At 51.5% G+C, this 15,413-nt stretch overlaps 1 protein-coding gene across 1 annotated transcript in view; it reads right to left on the reverse strand.

Annotated features, from left to right (window-relative positions):
* Positions 1-3,022: 3,022 nt before the first annotated feature.
* The window catches only part of LOC144811779 (uncharacterized), a 47,932-nt gene continuing 35,541 nt past the window's right edge, over positions 3,023-15,413 (reverse strand). The window contains exons 5-6 of the mRNA XM_078673885.1: positions 14,314-14,371; positions 3,023-5,243 (exon numbers count right to left, since the gene is read on the reverse strand). Coding sequence (XP_078530011.1) covers position 5,243; positions 14,314-14,371 — 59 coding nt within the window. The 3' untranslated portion in view covers positions 3,023-5,242. The remainder of the gene's footprint in view (positions 5,244-14,313; positions 14,372-15,413) is intronic.

Consider the following 15,413-nt stretch of genomic DNA (forward strand, 5'->3'; position numbering starts at 1 on the left):
GCTGTCGCGGCTCTACCAAGCTGTACCATCCTCTGAGCCCTGCTGACGCTGTCGCGGCTCTACCAAGCTGAACCATCCGCCGAGCCCTGCTGACGCTGTCGCGGCTCTACCAAGCTGAACCATCCGCTGAGCCCTGCTGACGCTGTCGCGGCTCTACCAAGCTGAACCATCCGCCGAGCCCTGCTGACGCTGTCGCGGCTCTACCAAGCTGAACCATCCGCCGAGCCCTGCTGACGCTGTCGCGGCTCTACGAAGCTGAACCATCCGCCGAGCCCTGCTGACGCTGTCGCGGCTCTACCAAGCTGAACCATCTTCAGAGGCCTTGCTGACGCTGTCGCGGCCTGCCCACGCTGAACTATCTTCGGAGCCCTGCTGACGCGGCTCCCGGCACCCCCCAGCTCGAGGATTGAGAGCTGTGCGCAGGATTTCCTAGTACCAGCTGGTACCAAGACTGTCCCGCTACCCCCTTCCCCGAACATTGAGACTCTGTTGGGATCCCTCGATCCCCCTGTACACATTGCTGCAGAACCTTGCCTTTATTCTTTATATAAAGACTCTTAAACCTACTCTTGTGTGGTGTCTCTCTGTGGTAGTGTGATTGCTCGGCTGTTACGATCATAGGAGAGGAGCCTCGCCAAGGAGGCCTCTCGACGGCGCTCGGCCAATTCCATACGGAAAGGTGGGTTTCGGGGCGGCAGTCAGGCACTGTCACAACGCCCCCTGCTGGCTTCTTTTCCTTTGCACCCACATCCTTAATACCACACAGATGTAGAGTCAAAGTGCAATGAGGGAATGCTAGGCTAGAGCTACATATCTATATTGCACAAAGGGCTACACAAGTGTCTGGGGCCCCTTCTCTAATGCCAAATTGGCCAGTGACTCACCTGCCAGTTGTTTCCCAGGAGACTTGTGCAATGCATCCCATGGTGCCTCTGTCACTGTCTCCGGGTCCCTGAGGTGAGCTGCAGCAGGCAAAGAGGGCTTCAAGAAACAGAGCAGGGGCGAGGGAGGGGGAAAAAGAGATCAAAGAGGGAGACAAGAGAAGAGAGAGATAATGGACAAGTGCAAACAGACAGCTGGAGAGCAGGGATGAAGAGAGCAGGGATGGAGGGAGAGGGAGACAGAGAGAAAGAGATCAGAGAGAGCAAAGAGAGAGAGACAGGAGAGACTGGACAGGTGCAGACAGACAGACAGAGTGAGAGATGAAGAGAGCAGGAATGGAGGGAGAGAGAAAAAGATGAGAGAGACAGGGGAGACTGGACGGGACTAACAGACAGACTGAGAGGTGAAGGGAGCGGGGGAGGTATGTAGAGCAAAAGAGATCAGGGAGAGAGAGGAGAGAGAGATTGGATAGGTGAGGGCAGATAGACAGAGTGAGAGATAAAAGAAGCAGGGGGAGGTAGAGAGAAAGAGAAGAGAGGGAGATGAGAGAGGAAAGAGGGAGCTTGGATAGGTGCGGACAGACAGACAGAGCGAGAGAGGAAGGGGGCAGGCTGGTTTCAGGATTTTTGCCATGCCTGCTTCCGGTTCCCCAGTCTGGCTCTGATGGGACTGGCCGATGGAATGTTTGTGATGACACCAGATTGAACTTTGTCCTTTGACCTCTGCCTTGGACAGACCTCTGGCGCCACTGGGCTGTTGTAGGAGCTCTGGAGGTGTCCTTTGGTGACTGATCATAAAACACTCATCCACTTATTGAAGGAGGATCTTGTAAAAACCACAGTCTGAACATTAGTGGAATTATTTCAAAACAATTAATGCAGGTAAGAGGAAGACTCACCTGTAGAGGAGCCTGGTGCCATTTCTCTGCCCCGCTGCCCACCCCTGGGCGCTCTGTGGCAACAGAAGAAAGACTCAGGGCCTGATTTAGGGTCTGGCAGACATGTTTCTACACCACACATGTAGCGGAGTGCCCTGTCCGCCAGACTGACCTCCACCCATCCTTCTCTAGTCAGACGGTCCATCGTGTTTCCAAAGCCGGTGATCCTGAGAGCTGAGCTGGCGAGGTTCATGCTACAGAAATACCATCTGCTTACCGACACACACGCAATGACTGTCCGTGTGGATGTAAAAGTTGAGTCTGTCAATATATTACTTAACAATAGTTTGTGTTTCTTAAAGTGTAGCACATTTTAGGGTACTATCAAGCTCTACGTTCTTTATAACAAATGCAAGAGAGGTATGTAAACCAACAAACTCTACAATCTAAACCTTGGATAAACGAGGAGACCGACCCCTGCCCCCAGAGACCTTTAACAAGTTCAACAAAACCGAGAAAAGAAAAATGTGACTAGTTCAAATCTCATGGGGGTAGCCCCCAGGAAGACTAAAAATAAAAACAAGAGTGTGGTTGGCAAGGAGAACAGAGGTGCAGGCTAGCTCTACACCTGTAGGTTGACTGTAGACTTTCTCAAGCAGAAGATGAAAGTAGAAGCAGATTAATGCCCCCCACGGGAGCAGATGTAGTGAGCAGCTCAGGACAGATCTAACTTCCAGGTCAAACCTCTATGGAACCCATCACCTAAAGTTCTGTGATGTCACGGGAGAGTATCACTGCGAATACCACAAACATAAAATTAGGCAGCGTAGACTGGAGCTACAGGACCAAAGACCACAATCCCATGGAACTACAAGCCTGATTCACAGAACTAACTTAAGACAAAATCCTAAACTTACTACCATTTTGGTATTCAAAGAAGTTAGAAGTCCTAACTTTAGGACTCCTAAATGCCTTCTGTGACTACCAAAAGTCTTAAAATTAGGATTTTTCTCAACTTTACTACTACCAAACTGAGTTTGTTCTGTGAATCGGGCACTGCATGTCAAAGGCCCACAAGCCCATGGATGATCCGAGTCTGAGAGAGTGGTACCAGAGAAAACCTGGACATCTTGCGCTAGTTACCCGCTCACTGTGAAGTGACGTAAACCATGTAAAGAAGAAGCACGTGACGCATCAGAACTTTAAATACATGCAAATAACGATCGGTGTCACCAATTCATATTAAACATTGACACTTGAAGGTTTTGCTTAATTCTTTATTAAACACCCTTCAGCTGGCGCATATTTAGAAATAAACACTGAAATGCAACAAAGCAGAAATACAGGTGGATTACAACACAATATAAAATGGAAAAAGCACTAAAAATATGAGAGTGGAAAACTCAAAGGTAAATTACAAAGACGTAGAATACGCGACCAATCAGGAAGCAAGACATAACAGGGTGGTAAAAGTGTTTGAACTCCAGATAGACCCATTTTTACAAAGACACTTAAAATCCTAAATTGGGTCATGTTATTCTATTTCAATTTCTCAGTGGGTGGAGTAAGGAGGGGGCATTATCTGCTGGTAAACAACAAGGAGCACAAATCAGGAGATTCAGTTGATGAGTCAGAAGATTCTGGTTTCGGATTGGACAATCACTATTAGGGGTCAAAGGTAGGGTGCCAAGTTAGGTTGTTCTGGCTAAGTTTCACTTTCTATTCTCTGTGCTGACATTAGGGGTGGGCATAACTCGTGTAACTCCATGCATCGCAGTCACACAGAATTACCTAAAAGATTCCACAGGATTATGCAAAATGACACAAGAAAAGTAATTCTTCATTTAGTGCTATTTTCAGAGAAAAATGCCCCTTACGTCCAAAATGAACGAGAGGCTGCATTTTGCCTCAAGGAATATTGCGGAATACAACAGAACACGATTAGCCGTGCAAACAGCCACTCACGCTCGCTAAATGTGCTCTTGGGATAAGATTTTCCACCAACTTTCTCCAGACATCCTAAACCCTTAGGGCCTCATTTATGAGGCTGTGCGTCACTTTTACGCCACCGGTGCATCACTTTTTGTGACGCACCAGTGGCATAAAAAAATGCGCCTTGTTGCGCCATATTCACAAAGTCACGCATCTAGGTAGATGCGTCACTTTGTAAACCCCTGCGCCAGGTATAATATATGCAACGGGGGCGTATTGACGCAAGAAAGGGTCATGAAAGTGACGCAGTGAAATCTATGAGATTTCACTGCGCCACTTCTAGGACGCAAATGCGTCAAAATCTTACGCCTGCCTCACAGCAGGCGTAAGACTGACGCAGACCCTTTCACATGGGGCTTGCCCCATGTGAAAGGACGCATTGCTGGAGTTGCATCACTTTTGTGACACACTCCAGCAATGCGTCACTTTTGCGCCTACAGATACGCCAGAAATACTGTTGTATCTGTAACTCCTTGCGCAATGATGCGTCATACTGTAAATATGACGCATCATTGGTGTGACAAGGAGATCGCTGTGAAAAGTGATGCATCGCTGTTTTCACGCAGCAATGCGTCACTTTTCATAAATGAGGCCCTTAAAGTTCTGCAAACTCCCTGAAATTTGAAAAAGGCGCTAAGATCCCTTTTAAAACACAGACACAGTGAGAGACAACTGCCTTGCATTATTCCTTCTGGCACCACCACCTGCCTCCTTTCCCCACTGCCAGAAGTCCGAGGGCGGGATTTCCGGCGGTGGAGAAAGTGAAAGACACCCAAGGGAGGCTCTTGTAATTTACCCTTCTCCCTGCGCCTCGTCATGAAATGTAAATATTAGCTGTGAAGTGTGTTCTATCGCTTTTGTTCTAAACTACAGAGCTCTACCTGGACCCCCACCTTGTGTCCCTTGAAAGAAGCGGGCGTGCCTCCCTTTCATACCCGCAGGTTGTGTTCTATAGTTTTCAGTTTGTACCGGACCCTGAGGCAGATGGACTCGGTCAGCTCCGGCAGGATTTGCTGAAGCTCTTTATAGTCGTCGCTTGTGAACACGTGGGCCGCAGCCGGGGGGCTGGCGATGGCCTCCAGCTCAGGGCGGCTCGCAGCCCGCACACCAACAGCAAAGACCTCCACCCCCGCGCCCCGGAGCTCCAGGGCCGGACCAGTGACGTCATCCATTGACTTCCAACGTGTGAAGAGGACCAGGACCCTGGGCACGTGGGCTCTGGCCCCCCGGCTCTCGACCAGCACCTCCCGTCTGACGAAGGAGAGGGCCCTCCCAGTATTAGGAAGATCGATCATCAGTTCCAAGGTCCGCAAAGAGTTAATCAGGACACTGACGTTGTGGGAGTCGCTGAAGGGGACCTCTATCCGGGCATCATCCCTGAACGTGACCAGGCTGAACCGCACCGAGTCCCGGGACACGTGGAAGCTTCTCAAAAACTTCTCCCAGAAGGGCCTCAGGAGGAGGGAACTGTTAATCAGTCCAATGAATGCGCCTGCCCGAGGCCACCCGGTGGCCATCAGGAGGGCGGGCCCTTAGTCACGTAGGGCTGCCCCCGACCCCCAGCTAATGGTTGCCACCCCTCAGGGCAGGTTGCCCGGTGGAGGTGGGCGGAACTATGACGCACGTCCGGGGCTGGCAGGGAGAGGGTATATCTCCTCCTCTGGCCGTTGTGGTGGCCTCTTTGCCGCTCCGGACGTTGCGTCGAACACGTCGGGACACTCTTTCTCCTCACTCCGAGCACGCGTGGCCACTGCCTCGTGGGACACGCCGTTTGTCCGTCCCGCCATCTTCACTCGTGCTGAGTTTCAAGCCGTCTGAGGGAACTGCAAGTGGGGTGAGTGGCTGCCCCCCCTCTCCCCGAAGCACCTTCCGGTAGGCCTGCCCAGCATTTGCTGGTTTATAATGCTTTCAGGGGAAGGGGCAGATTTAAGAGCTCCTCCGTACTTGGTCAGGCTCCCTGGTTTTGCGACGGAGAGGTAGAGATGTGAGAGGCTGGCGCCGATAATTTCAGTGTCCGCTTGGCGTGCGTACGGAGGGTGCAGGTTCGAACCCCTGTCTGCGAGTGTAGGAAAGCTTCAGTGCATTGGGGCATACTGCCGGGCGTTGGACCGCTCGTCTGTCTTGGCAGTTTTGCGTTATGAGTCGAATCCCCATTGCTAGATCTGTCCTCAGGATATGGCTTCACCCGGTCATCGACGAGGTTGGACTGCCCGAGGGCAAGTTGGGGTGAGGGCCGCTCAGGCCATGTGTTTGGGCTGTGCTCACTCGGACATGTGGGTGTCTTGCCGTTGTTTCGTGCGGGTCCGGCGTTCATTGAGGCAACGAAGGCCAGGCTCCTGCCCTTGGGTGGCGGGGCTTCAGGACCGGGGGCTAGAGCGCAAGGTTCGCCCCCACCCTTCTTTCAGCCTGCGCTCTTGGGGTCGATAGCGCAGCTATAGGTCGGAAGGGACGAAAATCACCGCAGGGAGGCTGCACAGTGCCACGGTAGTTCATAATGGGGCCAGCGCTTCCCGCACTTAGCCCGCTACCGCACTCCATGGGGACCCGTGCAGTGTGCCGGGGACCAAGACCGTCTCCGTGGGCAAGGCGGGGGGCCCCCGGAGTGTATGCCATCCTTTCCTTCTGGGTCATGGTGAGGGGCAGAGTGCATAATTATGCATGTCGTCCTTAAGTGGTCGCAATGTGGGCATAACAGGCGTGCAAATGTTTAAGTTGTGCTCAGGCCCGTAACAGGCGTGCAAATGTTCTAGGTTGTGCTCATGTTGTTACGATGCCTCATTGTCTCCCCCTCGTGGCTACCTTACTGATCCGGTGCTTTTGGGCAAAAGTAGATTCATCCACGCTTTATGCCGCTTATCGCATCGCCGCCAGTTGGGGGGAGTCAGCCTAGCATATGCACGAGGTTAGGATCGTCAGGCTACGTTGCGATGTTGGTTAGCACTGTTATGCTACGCTGCCATGTTTACCAAGGAGCTATAGCTCAAACGTAAGGCTCGTTCCTTTGGTGTGGACAGCCCTCACAGGCCAGGGTTCGAATCCTGCCAATGCTGTAGAATTTTCCCAAGGTAGGAAAATTATCAAAGTTTTAGTAAGAGGCACGAGGTGAGGACTGTTAGGCTAGGGGGTTAGTCAGCCTAACACGGGGATAAGGATTACTGTTTAGGCTGTGTTTCGAGTGGAATATGCAGGGAAATGTTTTATATCCTTTCCATGCTCAGTCTGCTATGCCGTAACATTAGGGAGAGAACGTGGCTTAACGGCTAGGGCGGTCGACCGCAGAGCTGAGGATAGGGTTCGAGTCTCGGTATGGGATTCAATTTCCCCGTGCCTTACAAATTTGAAAGTAGCCGTCGGTAACAGATCTGGTGCTCATTTACAGTGCTCTGATACCTTCAGGTCTAGTGCGTGCTATATAAAACTAGAAATGCAAATTATTATTTTCTTAACTTCCTTCGGTGTAATTAATGCAGGCAAATGTTAGTGGTGCCGATGCTCATTTGCTAGGCGGTAGTACTATCGCCATCGTGTGCTCATACTTGTTGGATGAGTCTGCCCAGCACGTGATAAGGCTCCGACTGTTAATGCTGTCCTGGGGCAGTATTTTGAAGGTTTTCACTGAGAGGCCCGAACAAAAGTTGGTCTGTTTCGGCACAGGGGGCCACAAAAAGCTGCGTGTGCCTCGCCTGCTCCGAGATCCGGTGATTAGTGTACTGCATGGCGGGCCTCCGGCTGTAAGTGGAGCCGAACTGGAGCGCTGCAACATGCTGTTGGGGGAGGGCGCCCTCGTGCGATGCCCCTCCCTCTTGTTCGGCCCCTACTTACCCCACCCGATCCACGAGCCTGTTCACGCACCACGTTCACAGCTGCTAAATACGGGCATCTGTGCGATCCTTTGCGGGTGCCAATTGGGCACAACCCCACGAGTATTGGTGTGGGTCATTCAGCAGCTAGCAGGCACAATGTCGCGCTGCTTGGTAACTCGGTTGAGCTTAATCCGTGAGCTTAATCCGCTGCGGTGGTGACCAATATCGTGACACTGACGTCGCTGATTCAGCAAGGACAGGGGTACCTTATTTGAGCTCCGACTGATCAGCGTTTCCAGGCTTGTTTCAGGCCTCTCCCTTGCGCGCTCCTTCCTGGAGTAATGTTATGCTTTGAGGGGAGGGGCGCGCCCAGGGGATTACGTGTGTTTTCTGGCCTGGTCGCTTGGGTGGCAGCTGTCTCAGCTGTGTCATCCAATGGGTGTCGCGGTATGCTTGTAAGAAAGACTTCCGTCATCTCACACACAGCAGCACTCCGCCATCTGTGCGGGGTGAGTGGTTTTGTTTTGTTCCGGCCCGGTAATGTCAGGGGAATGACCTCAGTAATATACTCAGTCCCATACATCGCACCGTCGTGCAGCCAGCCGTAGGAGCGCGGTCGGGCGGCGGGGAGGGGATCAGGGGCTCGCTTAATTATGGACGATCCCCTATATTTCTGGCACCCGTCGCGGCAAATTACTGAGGTGGGGGGCAGGCATGCGTGCGGTGTTGCGCCCGCCAATAGCCCTCCCTCGTGCCCGCTCCCCCCCCCTTTTTTCAAGGGTTTCGCAGTTCTGCTGGGGCGACACGCTTGGGGTTGGAGACCGATACAAAGTCTGTTTGAATTGAAGTGGACTGAGATGCAGTATACAGTGCTTTGGTATACTGAGGTATGCATCGTACAGTGCCCGCATAACATGCAGCGCTGTGTTTTACAGAGTGGCACGGTGCTGTGAATACTGAAATACACAGTGTACAGGTCTGGGCTCCACTGAGACACAGAGCGCTGTGCTATACTGAAATGCAGCGCCAGCCCTGAGCGGTACTGAGATGCACAGCAGCGAAGTGTTATATCGAAATGCACAGTGTAAAGCGTTGTGCTTTTAAGAAATGCACAGCGTCGTGTAATATAGAAAGGATGTTCTGAAATGCACAGCGTCGTGTAATATAGAAATGACTGTGTATATCGAAGGGCCCAGTGTTAAGCGATGTGCTCTACTGTAATGCACAGCGTCGTGTAAGATAGACATGTTGTTCTGAAATGCACAAGCGTCGTGTAAGATAGAAATGATGATCTGAAATGCACAGCGTCGTGTAAGATAGAAATGAGGATCTGAAATGCACAGCGTCGTGTAAGAGAGAAATGATGATCTGAAATGCACAGCGTAGTGTTAGATTGAAATGCACACTATATCTGTGTTATATCCAGATATAGTGTCCAGCGTGTGCTCTACTACAACACTCAGTGCGTTGTGATATCGAGAGGCACAGTGTTCGCGCTGTGCGGTACTGAGAAGCAGAGTACCGAGTGCGTGGTTATATCGAGATGCAGGGTCAGCGCTGTGCGGTACTGAGATGCACAGTGCTGCCATATCCTAGGCACAGTGGACAACATTGTGCTCTACTGAAACGCGCAACATTGTTATATTGAAATGCACAGTGTGCAGCGTTGTGCTCTACTGAGATGCTGTGTTATATTGAAATGTGCAAAAGCAACGCTGAGATGCGGTGCAGTATTAGATTGAGATACAGTGTGCAGCGCTGTGCTCTTCTGAGATGCACAGCGCTGTGTTTCGTTGAGAGGCACGGGGTGTTGCGCCGTGCTCCAATGTGACCCTCAGCGCGTGTATATCGAGATGCAGTGTGCAGCGCTGTGCTCTAAGGTGAGGCGCTGTGCCCGTTCTATTGAAATACACGCTGCACAGTGCTGCGCGCTGTGCTCTAAGGAGAGGCGCAGTGCCTTTTCATGAAATCCACGGTGTGCAGCGCTGTGCGGTACGGAGACGCACAGTGCCCTTTCTTATATTGAAATGCACATTATTCAGCGCTGGGTTTTCCCAGATGCACTGGGATCCTTCCCAGCCTCGCCTCATCCATTTCTCGGGCCTCCTCCCGCCTCACACATTCTTTCATCGGCTCAGCCCTTTATCGAGGCTGTTCTTGACAATTTATGGCGGACCCCCCCCCTGACACTCACCTCTATTCGAGTTCAGCTGGGGTCTTCGTGAAATATTTGGGCCCCACAAAGTAGCCATTGTTGCATTCCTCACGCGTGGTTGCAAATTCCTCCTTTGGCCGGCCTTAATGTAAGACGAGTGTCTACGGCGCTAGCGTCCACCTCCAAGTTGGGGAACCGGGTTCGGTCCCTGCGGGGACGCTCAACATCCTGTGATTCTGGGCAGATCCCCCCCTTTACCTAACAAATATGAAGGTGTGAAACTCGTGCTTGCGTAAAGCTCTCTGATATCCGATGTCTTCGGGTCCAGTTCGCGTTAAAATTATTGTGGGATCCTACCTGGAGAACGAACCACACTTTTGTTATTTTGCCGACTTATAGCGCTTTGAGGCAGTATTGGCGCTACCTATCATTCTGCGGATTGGGATGAAGGCCCTGCACTCGTTACTCTGTAAGAAATATGCAGCATATGCTTACTGATCACAGAAGGTGTATATTCTCTATACACACGCCGGCGGTATCACAAATATCTGAAGGTAGCGCACTAAGGGGCGGATTTGCGGGTCCCTTGCGTCACTGTTCACATGTTAAAGTGATGCAGGGGTGACGCACGGGGCGTGCAAATGTGTCCCTATATACCGTGGGCCATTATTGCGCCTAAAGATGTCAGGGAACGGTACTATACCGTTTGTTTTAGGTGCATTTCGTCATTCGTCATTCGATTGCTTCTTAGTGTGGCTAGTAGTATTAGGATTGTCAGAGCGCCTCAGTATACACTAAATAGAAGGTGCTGAGATGATGCGTTATTGTGCATTGCACATTTAACAAAATATTCATAAAACAAACGATTACCGATTGAAAACAAAATTACTATCGTTAGGAAAGATTGGGGTATGAGTGAAGAGGTGCTACCAGGAATGAGTCTCCAGTGCACAGACCATCAACGGGGCACCCGAAGCAAGCCACGTGACCCCTAAAATGAATGCCATAGCGACATCTCCCAGCCCTACCTCCAGGTTGGAGAGGCCTGTAGTGTGATTTTCATTTCAAAGACACACAGATCATCAGCCAACTAACATGCATAACACCATTCTTATGGATGTGTGTGGTTCGGTGATCACGGGGTGCTGGAGGTCAGTGGTGCTAGAATAGCTCACTGTCGCCACCTGCTGGCTATCTGCCAGATGGTGATAGAGAAGAGATCCCATGGGTTATCTTTCTATGCGTCATATTAGAACAGTAGCAAAACCTAGGTCTAGCCCTGAGCTAAAAGGACATATATAACCTTGCGCATAACGATCCTGGGGCCTTACCAAGTGGTAGTCTGTCCTTCTTATGCGCATTCCCGGGACCTGCACTGTTTTACTTATCCTATGTAGAACAATAGTCAATTTGCTCTTCCTAATACTGCTGTCGTCTGTCAGTTCTCCCAAGGCTCTGGATGCGGGAAACCAGCCCATCCGCTGAGCCTTCAGCTCGGGTACACCAGCTGCTTCTCAGTAGTATGTAGGGTCTACAGCCTGCAGTTTTACTCAGTTCATGTACTAGCAGGGCAATTGCGCCACTGCCTGAGCCGGGACTGCCAAGCTTACCTATAGAGGTGGGCCCCCAGAAGACTCTCAATATAGAAGTGCCCAGGAAGTGAAATATCAGCCGTATGAAGGCACTGAATGTCTATCTGGTATTCCAGACCCCCTTTTCTTCGCTCTCCATATTAAGGCGTTGGCTTGCACATTGGGCTCCTAGCCGGAATTGGACCCACGGTTTCTCACTGGGTTAGCGGGGTTGGGCTCCCCGGGGCTGCGTTGAAACAGCCTTGTGTGAACTTAAGTATCCTTCAGATTCCCGTGTGCCCCCCCCAAGGTGAGGAGTTGGCCTATACTGGGAGCACCTTGGTTCAGCTTATTAATCCCTTAGGTCGGGGGTCGAAGTCAACGGTATAGACCAGATATTCATGAGGTAGCATGGTTGAGCTGCCCCCAAGTCGTAGGGGCATGGGATACCAGCTGTTTGCATTGGCAAGCCTGTATATAAAATGTAAGTCCTCCTAGGCTTTGCGCACTGAATACCCCTCTGTACTTGCTGGGGTATAGTTGCATAAGCGTTCACGAAGCACAGTTCAGTGACTTTGGAGAACGGCGCCTCGGGGGTATATGCTCAGGCATGTACTGACGCAGGTAGGGATCTCAAGGGGGCACTTAGATCTGTCCCGGCAATCCCTTTGTGGTGGTCTTAAGTAATCCCACAGACAGCGATCTTAGTCAGATTTGGCTGGGGATGTCTTAGGGGTGGCGGACATAAGTTTTGAAGCTAGCCTGTACATCACTCTCAGACGTTGCAAAACAGATCAGACAGGCAAAGGGTCGGTTACCCGGTTGGCCCCCTTGGGTGACCCCTGCTATTACCCTGTAGAGACCCTCAAGTCCTTCCTCGCTCACGTCCTGCGGTCCCAGGTTACCTCTCAGCCATGCTGACCTGGGTCCCTTGACCAAATACCAAATGGATAAAAATATGCTTGCGTGCCTTGATTGAGCTGGTTTGCGGAGGCAAGGGAAAAGGTTCTCCAGCCATTCATCCCGTTGGGGGCTGCCACCTCTGCTCTCAAGGCTGGCATGCAGCCAGAGAGTGTTCAGAAAGGTAGCATGGCCTAAAGCTGTCCCCAGACTAAACCCGAGAGGGCGGGTGATGCCTGCTGTTATACCTTTTCAATCTTGTATTGGCACATGCAAGGTCATCGTCCTATTCATAAAAGGATATTATTATCCCTTCCATGCCTCTGTGCGCTTGTAGGATAGCAGCACAAGCGTTATTGTAGGCACACTGTCTCTATGTTGTGCGGAGAGTGGCGTTACAGCAGTAGTCATAACCTGGCTGGGTGTAGCCTGCTGTTGCTTGTCGTGAAGGGTGTTCAAGTGTCAGGGCTGGTGCTGGAACGCCGTTAATTTGACACGAAGCGCCTTCAACAGTAGGGGCCCCTTCTTCCCATTGTCATTCCTGGTAATATGACTCTCGAACCAGGGATGGTACACAAATTTTGTGAGGGATAAGACCCAGGGTATCGGCAGATTAGGGGCAGAAGGGCCTGCGTTTCGTCAGGCATGCTTCTTATGTCCCTGGTGAGGTGCTAAGTTGTGCCAAGCAATTATAAAGTTTAGGAAGGAAGCTCTGTGCCATGAAGAAAGTTACCCAACAGAGGGGTCGGGGCTTCTTCAGACATGAAATGATTCAGGACAAAGTAAAGGTTACTTCAAGGTGGATGGAGTCCTGACGCCGGTTGGCTTAGACTTATTCCTCCTCAATTTAAAAAAAGGCTCTGCTGAGCAAGGGTTGCAGGTAAAAGGAGTAGCGTTGGTGGGGGACCCGTGCGACGGCGGGGACCATCGCACAGGCTGTGGTGGAGTTACAGGGCAATCCGGAAACAGAGAGGTGCGAATCAGTACTTCAGCGGGCACATAGGGGTGCCAGAGCCTAACCTAGAACCTCATGTGAGGCTAGGAATCCGAGACGGCGCCCCAGTAGTCCTTCGGGCGGTTGTGGGCCTGTGCAACCGGGGGTTGCTTAGATACGCCCCGCAAGGGGCGTGAGTAGTTTATTACCATAATGATCAGCAGCGGGGTGGTTCGCCACTGTGCTGATTGGCTCATCAGGCGGGCAGGTGGCGAGAATGCGGCCTGCCCTTGGATTGCCCGTAAGATAACCCAACGTGATTACATAATGTTGTATGTAACAATAAACCTGCAGCAATTTTTCCCAATCTTAACACTTGTGTCTGTGTGTTATTTGCGGGATGTTGTTATGGGGGTGGGGGGTTCCTGTGGCCCTGAAGTGACTATGCGCCTGCCCGAGGCCACCCGGTGGCCATCAGGAGGGCGGGCCCTTAGTCACGTAGGGCTGCCCCCGACCCCCAGCTAATGGTTGCCACCCCTCAGGGCAGGTTGCCCGGTGGAGGTGGGCGGAACTATGACGCACGTCCGGGGCTGGCAGGGAGAGGGTATATCTCCTCCTCTGGCCGTTGTGGTGGCCTCTTTGCCGCTCCGGACGTTGCGTCGAACACGTCGGGACACTCTTTCCCTCCCTACCTCTAACCCTGAGTGTCAGCTATGGGGGGGCTCCTGAGGGAGTTTTAATGTGTTTTCCTTTTTCGTTGCAGGTGGAGTTACAGGGCAATCCGGAAACAGAGAGGTGCGAATCAGTACTTCAGCGGGCACATAGGGGTGCCAGAGCCTAACCTAGAACCTCATGTGAGGCTAGGAATCCGAGACGGCGCCCCAGTAGTCCTTCGGGCGGTTGTGGGCCTGTGCAACCGGGGGTTGCTTAGATACGCCCCGCAAGGGGCGTGAGTAGTTTATTACCATAATGATCAGCAGCGGGGTGGTTCGCCACTGTGCTGATTGGCTCATCAGGCGGGCAGGTGGCGAGAATGCGGCCTGCCCTTGGATTGCCCGTAAGATAACCCAACGTGATTACATAATGTTGTATGTAACAATAAACCTGCAGCAATTTTTCCCAATCTTAACACTTGTGTCTGTGTGTTATTTGCGGGATGTTGTTATGGGGGTGGGGGGTTCCTGTGGCCCTGAAGTGACTAAGAAGAATGGACTAAAAGCACCACGTCCGCCTGTATATCCATCCGACCAGAGCATTCTGTGGAAAGAAAAACAGAGACAAGTCAGAGAGGAGCGGACACCATGTGCCGAGGAAGACAGGGATGAGGCTGGGGGAGCCGGGATTCTGCCTCACAAAATATACTATGAAAACAGTCACCGCACAACCTGTGCGCATGAATACAATAAAAACACACCAGCATCCATACTGCGCTGTTACAAACACACACAGCCATCCATACTGCACTGTTATCAAATACGCGCCAGCATCCATACTGTGCTGTTACAAATACACACCACCATCCACACTGCACTGTTACCAAATACACACCAGCATCCGCACTGTGCTGGTAACAAATACACACCAGCATCCACACTGTGCTGGTAACAAATACACTCCAGCATCCACACTGCGCTGTTACCAAATACACGCCAGCATCCACACTGCGCTGGTAACAAGTACACTCCAGCATCCACACTGTGCTGTTACAAAAACACACCAGCATCCGCACTGCGCTGTTACAAATACACACCAGCATTCACACTGCGCTGCTACCAAATACACACCAGCATCCACACTGTGCTGGTAACAAATAAACACCAGCATCCACACTGCACTGTTACCAAATACACACCAGCATCCACACTGCGCTGTTACCAAACCACACACCAGCATCCACACTGCGCTGTTACCAAATACACACCAGCATCCACACTGCGCTGTACCCAAATACACACCAGCATCCACACTGCGCTGTTACCAAATACATGCCAGCATCCACACTGCGCTGGTAACAAATACACTCCAGCATCCACACTGCGCTGTTACAAAAACACACCAGCATCCGCACTGCGCTGTTACAAATACACACCAGCATCCACACTGCGCTGTTACCAAATACACACCAGAATCCACACTGTGCTGGTAACAAATACACACCAGCATCCACACTGCACTGTTACCAAATACACACCAGCATCCACACTGCGCTGTTACAAATACACACCAGCATCCACACTACGCTGTTACCAATACACACCAGCATCCACACTGCGCTGTTACAAAAACACACCAGGATCCA

This window comes from Lissotriton helveticus, chromosome 1_1, assembly GCF_964261635.1.
Source record: "Lissotriton helveticus chromosome 1_1, aLisHel1.1, whole genome shotgun sequence".
Lineage (NCBI taxonomy): Eukaryota > Metazoa > Chordata > Amphibia > Caudata > Salamandridae > Lissotriton > Lissotriton helveticus.